Source organism: Bombina bombina, chromosome 1 (genome assembly GCF_027579735.1).
Source record: "Bombina bombina isolate aBomBom1 chromosome 1, aBomBom1.pri, whole genome shotgun sequence".
NCBI lineage: Eukaryota > Metazoa > Chordata > Amphibia > Anura > Bombinatoridae > Bombina > Bombina bombina.
This window is the reverse complement of record NC_069499.1, coordinates 957,983,067-957,997,695: the sequence shown is the minus strand read 5'-3', so window position 1 is coordinate 957,997,695 and position 14,629 is coordinate 957,983,067. Positions and strand designations below refer to the sequence as shown.

Here is a 14,629-nt window from a genome sequence, read left to right as displayed (position 1 = left end):
AAATATAAATAGTAGAACACCTTACTCTGTCTCGAGTTTACATATTATTAATTATAACAGATTTGTGGAATATAGAATGTCTGACATATAAATTATTACACCTAAGAATAATTGTCAATTTACTGTATTTTGGTTCTCTTTGGCAGCAAATATTTATTACCCATATATAATTTAATATTTTATGGGGAATTCGACATTGATTTTTATGACCCAATGAACAACATCAGTAAGTCTATTAATTATCGTATACGATATAAAAATAATACTTCCATGTTTTTTTCATGACTAAGCTTTATTGAATTAAATCACAAAACTGATCTAGATCAATGATATCCATATGCGTGTGCTGCTTTTAGGAGACTTACACATTCCTCAAGAAATCAAATACTTGACAGTTTAGTGACATTATTTTCCCCTTAATGACCAGCAACGTACCTTGTACGTCACTGATCTTTCAATGGGGGAGCCGTTTTCAGTAGCGAGGTCTCGAGGGACTAAAAGCATGGTCTCCACGATTATAGCATTACAATCCCTTAGTGGTCAGCGACATACAGGGTGCATCACGGTCATTAAGTGGTTAATGATAACTTAACATTGGTCTAAATATAGCGTTACCTAAAATTATATGTATGGAGCTATTACATAATGTATGATAAAACTTTTAACAGTGAGATTTTACTGAAAGCTGAATGAACGCTTTTAAATATTATCACACTGTGAGTGCTAATTCTGACTGTGACACCCTGGTTAAATGAATATTAAACAGTGCTCCTTTGGTAAAAAGAATGTTAAAGTAAATATAAAAAGGAAAATATTGTGTAAAAAAACAACAAATAACTTACTTGTTTTCTGGCAAAATCAGCATTTAGAAATTTTAAGTGTAGCCTCTGCCTCCAGTGTTTTAAGAGCGGAGGATTTCCAAAAACTACATTTTCACTCTGTCAGTTTTGGGCATAAGCAAATCTGACTCCCTGTTATTTAGTCTATTCACTAGCCTAGAAGTTTTATGACATCAGGTTAAAGGGACACTGAACCCAAATTTTTTCTTTCTTGATTCAGATACAGCATGCAATTTTAGGCAACTTTCTAATTTACTCCTATTATCAAATGTTCTTCATTCTCTTGGTATCTTTATTTGAAATGCAAGAATGTAAGTTTAGATGCCGGCCCATTTTTGGTGAACACACTGTTGTTCTTGCTGATTGGTGGATAAATTCACCCACCAATAAACAAGTGCTTTCCATGGTCCTGAAACAAAAAAAATAGTTTAGATGCCTTCTTTTTAAAATAAAGAAAGCAAGAGAATGAAGAAAAATTGATAATAGGAGTAAATTAGAAAGTTGCTTAAAATTGCATGCTCTATCTGAATCACAAAAGAAAAATTTGGGTTCAGTGTCCCTTTAAGATAAAGGGGGTTGATTTATCAAAGGCTTTGCAAGCCTTTTGACCCACTACGGCTGCACGCCTTATTTAACAAGTAGCGGTCATCAGACCTGCTGCTTTTCTAAACTCTTCGCCACCTATTAGGTGGCGAAATTCAAACTCCCCAATCTTGTTCGACCAGGGAGATTGACAGCTCCTGCCTGTGTGTGATTGGCTGTGCGCGGGCAGGATTGCATTTGAGCGCAAAGTAGCACTTGTGTGCAATGCTGAATTCCGGGAATTCAGCCCACCAGAGGCGAGCAGCAGACTGTGGCAGACAGGGCCGCATATATGCCTCCCTGTCCGCCTCAGCTTGATAAATCGTCCTCAAAAAAAGGAAGCACAGATGTAGTGTAAAAAATAAAAGGTAAAATCAATTTAAATAGATTAATAATACATAATGCAATGATTTCTATGAAAAGCAACTGCTTAGTTCTTTTTATTACAACAAAGAAGCAGACTGTTTACCATCCTTTCATAGTTGCCAACATTTAAAAAAAAATTCCAGGGACACTTTGCAGAAGAGCAAGCAAGCGGGTTACTGGAGTATTGACGACCTAGGGCTCGATCCGATAAAAATCGTCGCCCGCAAAAGCTGGCGACACCAATATTTGCGCTGGTTTGGTATCACATATACGGCGTAACCTAGAAGTTACGCGTGTATATTTCTGCCGTCGCCCGTAGTTTTTTGGGCCATAGGCAGGTATACCAAACCCGCGCAGTTTGGTATCCAATATACAGCGTAAGGACTTACGTGGCGAAAATGGAGAAATCTTACTCCATTTTCACCTCGCCACAAAAAGAAGCCGTAAGAAGCCTTACGCTGACTATTGGAGCCCCGTAACTCCCTAAACTAGCTGCTAAATAAACCTAACACCTAACGCATGTGCAATGTCTATCTACCTGTCAACCGCGATCTGCTAAATAAAACCTAACACCTAACGCATGCGCAATGTCTATCTACCTGTCAACCGCGATCCCCCGCTGCAATCCCTAATAAAGTATTTAACCCCTAAACCGCCGTCATCTACATAAACTAACCCCCTACTGTGAGCCCCAAAAACCGCCACCATCTAACTGATCTACCCCTACTGTGAGCCCCTAAAACCGCCACCATCTAACTGATCTATCCCCTAATGTGAGCCCCTAAAACAGCCACCATCTACCTGATCTATCCCCTAATGTGAGCCCCTAAAACCGCCACCATCTAACTGATCTATCCCCTAATGTGAACCCCTAAAACCGCCGCCATCTACCTGATCTATCCCCTAATCTGACCCCTTACACCGCCGCCAGCTATATTAATATTATTAACCCCTAATCTAATATCCATAAAGTAATAAGCTCTATTACCAGCCCTTAAAAGGGCCTTTTGCGGGGCTTTGCCCCAAAGTTAACAGCTCTTTTGCCCTATAACCTGCCCTCCCTACACCGCCGCCACCTATATTAATGGTATTAACCCCTAATGTAAGCCCCTTACAACGCCGCCATCAATATTAAAATTATTAACCCCTAATTTAATCTACCTACCCCGCCGCCAGCTATATTATCTATATTAACCCTAAGTATATTATAGTTAATATAGTTATTACATTATATATATTAACTATATTAACCCTAATTATATTAGGGTTAATATAGTTAATATAGTTACTATAGTATTTATATTAACTATATTAACTCTATCTAACCCTATCACCCCTAACTAAATTCTTATTAAATAAATCTAATTCATATTATAAACTAAAATATTCCTATTTAAATCTAAATACTTACCTATGAAATAAACCCTAAGATAGCTACAATATAATTAATAATTACATTGTAGCTATGTTAGGGTTTATATTTATTTTACAGGTAAATTGTTAATTATTTTAACTAGGTACAATAGCTGTTAAATAGTTATTAACTATTTAATAGCTACCTAGTTAAAATAATTACCCAATTACCTGTAAAATAAATCCTAACCTAAGTTACAAATACACCTACACTATCAATAAATTAAATAAACTATAAATATCTATCTAAAAATACAATTAAATAAACTAAACTAAATTACAAAAAAAACCCCCACTAAATTACAAAAAATAAAAAAAAGATTACACGATTTTTAAGCTAATTACACCTATTCTAAGCCCCCTAATAAAATAATAAAGCCCCCCAAAATAAAAAAAATTCCCTACCCTATTCTAAATTAAAAAAAGTTCAAAGCTCTTTTACCTTACAAGCCCTTAAAAGGGCCTTTTGTGGGGGCATGCCCCAAAGAAAACTGCTCTTTTGCCTGAAAAAAAAACACAATACCACCCCCCAACATTACAACCACCACCCACATACCCCTAATCTAACCCAAACCCCCCTTAAATAAACCTAACACTACCCCCCTGAAGATCTCCCTACCTTGTCTTCACCACACCGGGCCGAACTCCTCATCCGATCCGGGCGATGTCTTTATCCAAGCGGCAAAGAAAAAGTCTTCATCCAGGCGATGTCTTTATCCAAGCGGCAGCAAAGTCTTCTTCCATCCGGCACCATCTTCCATCAAGCGGCATCTTCAATCTTCATTCTTCGCTCCTCCGACGCGGAGCATCCATCCCGGCCGACGACTGAACGACGAATGAGGTACCTTTAAATGATGTCATCCAAGATGGCGTCCGTCGAATTCCGATTGGCTGATAGGATTCTATCAGCCAATCGGAATTAAGGTAGAAAAATCTGATTGGCTGATTGAATCAGCCAATCAGATTCAAGTGCAATCTGATTGGCTGATTGGTTCAGCCAATCGGATTGAACTTGAATCTGATTGGCTGATTTTTCTACCTTAATTCCGATTGGCTGATAGAATCCTATCAGCCAATCGGAATTTGACGGACGCCATCTTGGATGACGTCATTTAAAGGTACCTCATTCGTCGTTCAGTCGTCGGCCGGGATGGATGCTCCGCGTCGGAGGAGCGAAGAATGAAGATTGAAGATGCCGTTTGATGGAAGATGCTGCCGGATGGAAGAAGACTTTGCTGCCGCTTGGATAAAGACATCGCCCGGATCGGATGAGGAGTTCGGCCCGGTGTGGTGAAGACAAGGTAGGGAGATCTTCAGGGGGGTAGTGTTAGGTTTATTTAAGGGGGGTTTGGGTTAGATTAGGGGTATGTGGGTGGTAGGTTGTAATGTTGGGGGGTGGTATTGTGTTTTTTTTTCAGGCAAAAGAGCAGCTTTCTTTGGGGCATGCCCCCACAAAAGGCCCTTTTAAGGGCTGGTAAGGTAAAAGAGCTTTGAACTTTTTTTAATTTAGAATAGGGTAGGGATTTTTTTTTATTTTGGGGGGCTTTATTATTTTATTAGGGGGCTTAGAATAGGTGTAATTAGCTTAAAAATCTTGTAATCTTTTTTTTATTTTTTGTAATTTAGTGTTTGTTTTTTTTTGTAATTTAGTTTAGTTTATTTAATTGTATTTTTAGATAGATTTTTGTAGTTTATTTAATTTATTGATAGTGTAGGTGTATTTGTAACTTAGGTTAGGATTTATGGATTTATTTTACAGGTAATTGGGTAATTATTTTAACTAGGTAGCTATTAAATAGTTAATAACTATTTAATAGCTATTATACCTAGTTAAAATAATTAACAATTTACCTGTAAAATAAATATAAACCCTAACATAGCTACAATGTAATTATTAATTATATTGTAGCTATCTTAGGGTCTATTTTATAGGTAAGTATTTAGATTTAAATAGGAATATTTTAATTAATAATATTAATATTAGATTTATTTTAATAAGAGTTTAGTTAGGGATGTTAGAGTTAGATAGGGTTATTATACTTAATATATATATAATATAATAACGATATTAACTATATTAACCCTAATATAATTAGGGTTAATATAGTTAATATAGCTGGCGGCGGTGTAGGGGGATTAGATTAAGGGTTAATGTATTTAATATAGCTGGCGGCGGTGTAGGGGGATTAGATTAGGGGTTAATGTATTTAATATAGCTGGCGGCGGTGTAGGGGGATTAGATTAGGGGTTAATAATTTTAAAATAGATGGCGGCGGGGTAGGGGCTCACTTTAGGGGGTTATAGATATAATATAGCTGGCGGGGGGTCCGGGAGCGGCGGTTTAGGGGTTAATAACTTTATTAGGTTGCAGCGGGGTTTGGGAGCGGTGGTTTAGGGGTTAATACATATTTTATTGTTAGGCTAGTGAGGGGGGATAGCGGATAGAGGGTTAGACGTGTCGGGCTATGTTAGGGAGGCATGTTAGACGTGTCGGTCTATGTTAGGGAGGCGTGTTAGACAGTGCGGGTGATTTCATACTTTAGTCAGGTTTTGTAGGCGCCGGCAGTTTCTAACGTGGCGCAAGTCACTGGCGACGCCAGAAATTTGTACTTGCGCAGATTTCTGGACATCGCTGGTTTATCAGACTTACGGCACGTTAGCAACTGACGGCGCCGTATATTGGATAGCTCGAGTTGCGAGCTGAAACTGCGGGCGACGCGGGTTCCCTCGCTTGCGCCGCAAACTACGCCGTATATCGGATTGCGCCCCTACTGTTCAATTGCTCCGCCCACTCAGTTCTGCAATCAAAACAGTAGTTTAGTAATAGTATAACTTAGACTTATCCATAGTTTATTATACAGATTACAGCACCAAGCTCTTACACCTACACAGCCTCTGGAACTCATTCTGGGCATATGGTTATTTTTACAACACAGCATCAAAATTAGAAAGACAAATAATATGTGAACCCATTCAATAATAATAACAATATTCCATTAGGAATGAATTATATTTAAATAATACACTATATCTATTTATCATCTATCTGTATATGTGTGTATATATATATATATATGCAACAACAAATGTTGTGCAAAGGAGGTTTTCAGGGACATTTCCAGGGACAAAATAAATCCAGGGACATACAATAAAATCCAGGGACTGTTGGCAACTATGTCCTTTTAATAATAGCAGAAGCGATAGATGAGAAAGAAGCCAGTACGTCTACAGTGTCAGATAGCTGCTCAAGCCGACCACGTGGCCCCGGCATGTAGGTCATTACGGTGACAGAACAGGGGCAGGCTTCACGCCCATACCAAATGACGGCTGTCGTGACGTCGCAGCCTACCATTGGCGGCCGGTACAGTGCCCATGCTCCTGGTGGTGTGCGCGCCTGGAGGTCAGTCAGATCTCGGCGAACGGTGAGAGCAGACTGGTTGATAACATGAAGATCTGGACGTCAGAACACGTTTTTGAGTAGGTTACGGGAGCTGGGAGTAACGTATTCTTAATCGGGGAGAGTAGGAAGTAGTTGTAGAGCGGGTTATAGTGTCTGTTCTAGAAGCTTCTAGTCGTATATCCCTAGTGACTGAGAAAGGGGAAGCTCTGGCGTAGTGTATTAATGATGTCTATCTAAAAAGACATTCTTTCTGTGCAGGTTATATCTGACTAATTTCTGATAACTAGTTTTCAGTAGTCCGAAAACAGCATTTCAGTTGTGTTGTAACGATGCTATTTACAAGAAATTGAACATTTATATGTTAAAAAAAAGATATATATATATATATATATATATATATATATATATATATATATATATTTAACATCCAAAGTAATAACCCGCGTTTATATAGAAACTGATTTGAGTGGAATGGATTAAATATGTATGTGTACCGTGTGTGAGAGTATAGCGACGGACAAGTATGTTCATTATGTAACAAGGGGACGATGTGGGCCTACTCAATGACAGACAGTTCTTATGTTACTTTAGTGGGTGTTCGCTTCAAATTGGAATGTTGAGTGAGCTTTGGTGCTAGTGCTCTTTGGAGTAAGAGAAAATAAAGAGAGTTCTTCTTGACTGTGTCCCTGTATTTTGTTTAGGAGGTACGATGTATGAGCTATTACGTCAGGGCTGGATGATGATATAACAGGAAGTATGTACTGTACTATAGAATGGAGCCTGCATGAGGGGTATTTTTTAGATTGTATAGTTTGTGTAATAATGGGTAGTGGGCGTAATAGAAGCTTTACTTGATATATGCTTAGGGGCTTAAGATACTACATAAAATGATATTTAGGACATATGAGTTTTACTAGGAGGTAATATTTCTTTAAAAGGGTTGCATAACAAGACATTGTTGTATGGCACAGTATGTATAATGAGAAGCAGTATGTTTTTCAGATGTATGGGATATAAAATAAGTATTAGTGTAATTTGCAGGTTTTGAGGATGTGTAACAAGGTAAGTGTGTACTTTAGAATGGCTTTTAAGACTATAGCGTAGGTCATTGTGTCCTTTAGTACATATGGAAGGGGTGGCTCCTGCGTTTGTCGAGCCCTGACATGGGATAAATTACCTGTTCTGGTGGACAATATGAGGCGTATTAGTGGGGTAGTACAGAGCTTGACAAATCCTGGAGAATGTTTTGGAGATTTCAACATATAGTTGAATTCAAACATCCTTTTAATCCGCTATTCTTGTCACTCTCTAGTATGGAAAATATCTTCTTAGGTGGTGTGCTATTGTAGAATAGGTGGTTGTTTTCTATGAGTGACCATAGTTTGTGTTTTTTTTATATTACAGGAAGTTATAATGGAGGAAATGATAGATGTATAAGAGCACTGAGGAGCGAAAGACACACTTATTTGTGTGTTTATGTGTAATTTATGTTAGTAGCAAGAACTATATAGCACATGGCTTGACAATTGTTTTTAGAATCTAGGAGGCAGCCCACAATTTTGGGTGCCCACCTAAAGGGATATTTCAAAACATATCTTTCCCATATAAAAAAATCTATTAGAGTTTTTTATTATTATTTTTGATGTTCCTGTGCAAAATAAACCAACTTTTATGTGGGCTGTTTCTATCAGCCAGTGATTAATAGTTGGTGCACTAACATGTACTTTTGTGTTTGTTTATGAACTGCATCAGCAGATTTGAGCATAATGTATGCTCTTAATGTATAGTGCATGCCAGAGTGTATAATGAGGGGCAAAATGATTTTAACCCCTTAATGACCACAATGTACCCTGTATGTCACTGGGCGTTAAGGTTTTTTTCAGGACATAATAGCACAAGTCTAGCAAGAACACGCTATTAATGCCCTCCCTCCAGCAGGCTTTGTGGAATAGAGCAGTCTCAACGCTGGTGGTAAGACCGCGGCTAAAAAACAATCAAGTCCCAAAAAAAAGGCCAGCGACATACAGGGTACGTCGCTGGTCCTTAAGGGGTTAAAAATGGTGTGTTGTTCTTTCTGTTGGTTGCTGCAGGACATATATATTATGTATAGTACAGAAGCACTTGTACATTAAAGATGCAAACTTGTAATCTACATTTATCAAACAATTTGCAATTAGACAAAATGACATGCAAATCAGATAAACCCATTTACAAGATAAATGCATTATCATGGTGATTTTATTTAACAAAAACATGTACAAAAGTGGACATGGTTTTTTAAAAATATCCAAATCCAATTTATACAATTATCCAAAAAGTCTTCTAGGATGCCCCAAAGGCCAGTGGCAATATGATACCCAGAACACTTGTTGATAAGAGAGAAAAAAATAACCTGCTCTAGTGTGCAATGGCATGATGTCTGTTATGCTGAAGTGCACACTCTGCCGGTTACCCCACTGCTGTGAGGCCGCTTTGATAGTGTAATTAACCCCTTCCCGTCAGGACGTTTCATGCTGTCCTAGCTGCACTGGGGTTTAGCACCGTTGGGACGCCATGAAACGTCCTAGACATTTGGTTGTCCAGAAGCCATAGCCGCTTGCGTAATGGGATTGCAGGCTGGAGGGCATGACTAGCGTCATAGGCACTCCCCTCGAACCCGATTCCATCATTGAAATCACACGATTTCGTGATTTAAATTTTTACGTATTTGTTTACATCGTAACTATGTTCGGATGTAGACAAATGAGTCCCGTCAGGAAAGGGCTAAACCTCTAGCATACACACTAATAACAGAAGTGCAACTGAAGATACATTGGCTCCTTTGATGTGCTCGGCAGTATGAAATTGTGGAAATTAAAGGGCAATGCTCAGTCAGAAATCAAAATGAAGCAAAATAATTAATGTAATTTTATAGTACAATCCCAAACTATTATGGTAGCATTGCTATAATAAATAAATTAGGAGACAAATTAAAGTTTTGGCAGCCATGGTTTTTCAGATTTATCAATGCCCTTCTGAGGGCCTGACCTTGTAACTGTAGTTACAACCTGATCTTCTTGCTTTAGAATTGGTAAACTGAGTAATTATTCATTCTAATTCTAAACCGGTTGGCCTGCATTACCAAGCAGAGCACAAGAAATAGAATGCCTTTAGTCAGCTGTACATGACTGAATTGCTTATGTCAGTAAGAAGTTTACAATAGGATGAGGAATGCTGAGCAATAGGGTTGTAATGTTACTGAGCTGATATTTTTTTGCCCTCTGAGGATATAGTTTCAGGGGACTGATGCGCATGTGCAGCTATAAAATTTAAAGCTTAAAAGTACACTGAACTCAATTTTTTTTTCTTTTGTGATTCAAATAGAGCATGCAATTTTAAGCAACTTTCTAATTTACTCCTGCTATCAATTTCTCTTCACTGTCTTGCTATCTTTATTTGAAAAAATAAAGCATCTAAGCTTTTTTTTTATTATTCAGAACTCTGGACAGCACTTTTTATTGGTGGATGAATTTATCCACCAATCAGCTAGAACAACCCAGGTTGTTCACAAAAATGGGCAGGCATCTAAACTTACATTCTTGCATTTCAAATAAAGATACCAAGAGAATGAAGAAAAGTTGATAATAGGAGTAAATTAGAAAGTTGCTTACATTTTCATGCTCTATCTGAATCATGAAAGAAAAAATTTGGTTTGTGTCCCTTTAACAAGGTTGAATGATTTATTATGTGTTTTATGTGAATGTACTTTCATTCCTTAATTTCCTAACACTATTCTCTATAGCAGTGTTTTTCAACCAGTGTGCCGTGGCACACTAGTGTGCCGTGAGAGATCCTCAGGTGTGCCACGGCAGACTGACAACAGTGTAACATATTTTTTAAACTTTGCTTGTTTTTTACTCCCAGTGCAGGGGTAGTTTGTAGGAGGCATGGCATAACAGCACAATACATACAGTATGTGTGTGTTTGTGTGTATGTGTATATATATATATATATGCTGTATTAGGCTACAATGTGTGATTTTTATGGTGGTGTGCCACAGGATTTTTTAATGTAAAAAAGTGTGCCACGGCAAAAAAAAGGTTAAAAAATCACTGCTCTATAGAGCTTATTTTGAAATATCTCCAATTCTTGTAATTCTTTAATTCACGTGTGTGTGAGCCCCCAAAAGATTAATCAGCTGCATGCAGGGTGGGTTTAAATAAAAATCAAATTGATTTAAAGCACTAGGAGTAAGACCTCATTTAAAATGATTTAAATCATGGTTTGCTATATAAAGGTTTTACTTTTAGAATAACTTTTAAAATTATTTTCCCAGTTACATTAGACAATTTGGTCATTAGAAATACATAGATCATTGAAATTCATTAAATTATTGGGAGGTTAACTAATCTCCATTTTAATAGGTTCATCAACTTTTCAGCTGTGCTTTATTGGAAGAATAAACATGATGATTACCTTAATTTAAAGTGATAGTAAAGTCTCCCCTTTTTAAAACAGTTTTGGTATGTTAGTGATATTTTAGATGGAGTTGAATTCATCGGCTGTAATGAAGTTGCGCTATAAATTCAGTAAAAATGAAATATATTTAGTTAAATAAAATTATTGTAATTATTATAATGGTAATGGTTATTTTTCTTTAGCATCGCCGCCCACTTCAAAAGTAAATTTTTCTGTGAGCTAATGCTTTGAATTATTCTCCAATCAGCGCTCTCCCCATATGGCACTTTTATTGTAGCTAGAGCGCTGATTGGAGAACAGTTCAAACCGTTAGCTCACAGAAAAATTGACTTTTGAAGTGGGCGGCAGAGCAAAAGAAAAATAACAATTACCTTAATAATTGAAATATTTTAATTTAGGGAAAGTCAACACAAGAATTTTTATTGTTTTAAAAGATAGGTAATCCCTTTTTTCCCCATTCCCAGTTTTGCATAACCAACACAGTTATATTTATATATTTTTTACCTCTGTGATTATCTTGTATTTAAGCCTCTGCAAACTGCCCCTTTATTTCAGTTATTTTGACAGACTTGCAGTTTAGCCAATCAGTGATGGCTCCCAGGTAACTTCACGTGCATGAGCACAGTGTTATCTATATGAAAAACATGAACTAACACCCTCTAGTGGGGACAAACCTGTTAAAATGCATTCTTAAGAGGCGGCCTTCAAGGTCTAAGAAATTGGCATATGAACCTCCTAGGTTTAGCTTTCAACTAAGAATACCAAGAGAACAAAGAAAAATTAGTGATAAAAGTAAATTGGAAAATTGTTTAAAATTACATGCCCTATCTGAATCATGAAAGTTTTTTTTTGGACCAGACTGTCCCTTTAAATTGCTTTCCAAAACACATAAAAATGTCAAAAATCCCTTTTAAACTGCACACTGATATTAAATTTAAGTCACTACTGCAAAGCTAGACACTACACATTTTCTTCAGTACTCCTAGTTAAAGGGACAGTATACACTCATTTTAATATAACTGCATGTAATAGACACTACTATAAAGAATAAGATGCACAGATACTGATATAAAAATCCAGTATAAAACTGTTTAAAAACTTACTTAGAAGCTGTCAGTTTGCCTCTGTTGAAAAGGTAGCTGGAAAGCCCACTGCAAGTGGCAAATAAGACACTCCCCCCTCCCCCTTCTTTTACATATGAAAAGACCCTTTACACAAACAGGAGCAAGCTGGAGAAGGTAGCTGACAGTATTCACATAAAACTTGGGGGCTTGGTTAGGAGTCTGAAAATCAGAGCAATGTTATTTAAAAATAAGCAAAACTATAAAAAAAATTTAAAAAAAACTTTATGGGCTATATAAATAGATCTACAAAACATTTATGCAAATAAAAAATGAGTGTATAATGTCCCTTTAAGTAGAAAAACATTATAGTGCAGAAAGCATTACATTTCAGCATGTTCTCCTGTTGAACGGCTTCTGTGTTTTTCATATATTGCTGCCACTTCACTAAAATCACGCTCACTTTTACTGGATTGCAAATACCTTCCCTGGTACGGAGGAGTGGACTATAAGTTTGTCACTTATGAGCCGTTTTATACATGTGTAACAGCGCCACCTAATGGTCAGAGCATTGTTATCTACTGCTAGAGAATATTTATACTAGTCTCCTATACTGCATAGCTTTCTATTTAAGGTTTATTGTTGTGGACATTTAATTGATGTGTCTGAACTATCATTTTTTTTAAAGATCACATTTTCACAAGATCACATTTTCCATTTCACAAATCATATATGTTTGTTTATGCAAGTCCATCTACAGGCCTGCCATTGGTGGTATGGTAGTTGGTAACTGAGCTCCCAGGAACACCTGGGTTTGGACTCTTTTATTAGTGCTATTTATTATTAGATGCCATCTCTAGCTTATATGTGCTATAGATGATTTGTGTCACTTATAACTACATAGTTTCCCTGAAGTACACAGTGCTAAATTTCTTTTGATTTGCTTCATATCGGTAAGTTTCTGGCCAATACCGATATTTCAGAAATTCTATATATCGGCCCTAAAAATCGGCCGCTCTGATATATCGGCCTATCCCTAGAAAAAGGTATTCTATTATCTACAAACTTGTAAAGGCATCCCTTGGCACAAATGTTGTTGTGGCAAGTAGAGTAATATATGTAATAACAGAGCCCTCGGCACAAAACTGACAGTCTATAATTAAGGTGATATGTGTATGGTAGCTAAACAAGGCTAGGTAGGTCGCAATCAACTATCATGTAAAAAAGGATGACATATATGGAAAATAATTTCACTTGAATGTTACAAAACCGTAATACTCATTGTTGGCGAATGTATGACTGTACTATACCCTAGAACAGAAGAGGTAATAAAACAGCATACCGACTATTATAACACAACGCTAAACACAAATATGTCCATAGTATAAAAGTATGGTAAATAACCCAGACCACAGGATTCGTAGTAACATGAAATCTGTCCATATAGATAAGGTGCTACCAAGGTATCTATCCGATCCCAGTCTTGTACCGGCTGAAACCGGGCTTCCACTGTAGTACACTACCTCGCTTCAAGTCCATAGGAATGGAACTAGCTGGTTTCTTACCAGGGGTTACCTCTCTTACATGGCCGTAGTGTGGCTCCTCTAGTCGGCTGTGATGGGTGAAGTTCATTTTAAGTTCTCCATAGAACGTCTCTATGACCCTCCTCTGCAGCAAGCGCCGATCAACTTCCTTATGCTGTCGTAGACCTCTCAAGATAGGTCTAGCAGGTCGCTACAGAGGCTTCCAATTCGATAGTCTTGTCCACTATTGTGAGTGAGGACGGAATTCTCTCCTTCCTTCTGACGTGGGTAGGGTTCCAGGCTTCTCAGAGCCGTTGTCGGTATTTTGCCACAGAAATTTCAAGTTTGCTTGCCGCTCTCCTTCATAACAGGGTATTTTCCAACACTTTGGGCTGGTCGGGATATGTTCTTAGGATTAGTCACTCATTTCTGACAATTTTAGGCAGGTTTGAGAGGTCAAGTGAAGGATTTTTGTATAATGTTAACGGAGCTACAGTACTATGCAACCTCTCAGTATCGGAGCTTGCTCCGCCCCCCTATTAATACACTTTTTACCTCTGTGATTACCTTGTATCTAAGCATCTTCTGACAGCCCCCTGATCACATGACATATTTTATTTATTACCTATTTAGCCAATTACAATCACAATGTTATCTTTATCGCTCACATGAACTAGTTCTCCCCTGTTGTGAAAATCAAATAAAAAAGCATGTGAAAAGAGGCGGCCTTCAAGGGCTTATAAATTATCATATGAGCCTTCAACTAAGAATACCAAGAGAACAAAGAATAATTGGTGATAAAAGTAAATTGGAAAGTTGTTTAAAATTACATGCCCTATTTGAAATATGAAAGTTTGGTGTTTTTTTTTTTTTTTGGACTTGACTGTCCCTTTTAACTAAACAATTGTATTATATTTCATTTTTACTGCTTGCCTCCCTCCTCACTCTTAGGTCCAATCTTCTATTCATTGAGCTTCTTGAAACTTA

At 37.3% G+C, this 14,629-nt stretch overlaps 1 protein-coding gene across 1 annotated transcript in view; it reads left to right on the top strand.

Annotated features, from left to right (window-relative positions):
- The first annotated feature begins 6,566 nt into the window (after positions 1-6,566).
- Positions 6,567-14,629, top strand: part of PRELID3B (PRELI domain containing 3B) — a 42,664-nt gene continuing 34,601 nt past the window's right edge. The window contains exon 1 of the mRNA XM_053705286.1: positions 6,567-6,677. Within this exon, the coding sequence (XP_053561261.1) occupies positions 6,646-6,677 (32 nt within the window). The 5' untranslated portion in view covers positions 6,567-6,645. The remainder of the gene's footprint in view (positions 6,678-14,629) is intronic.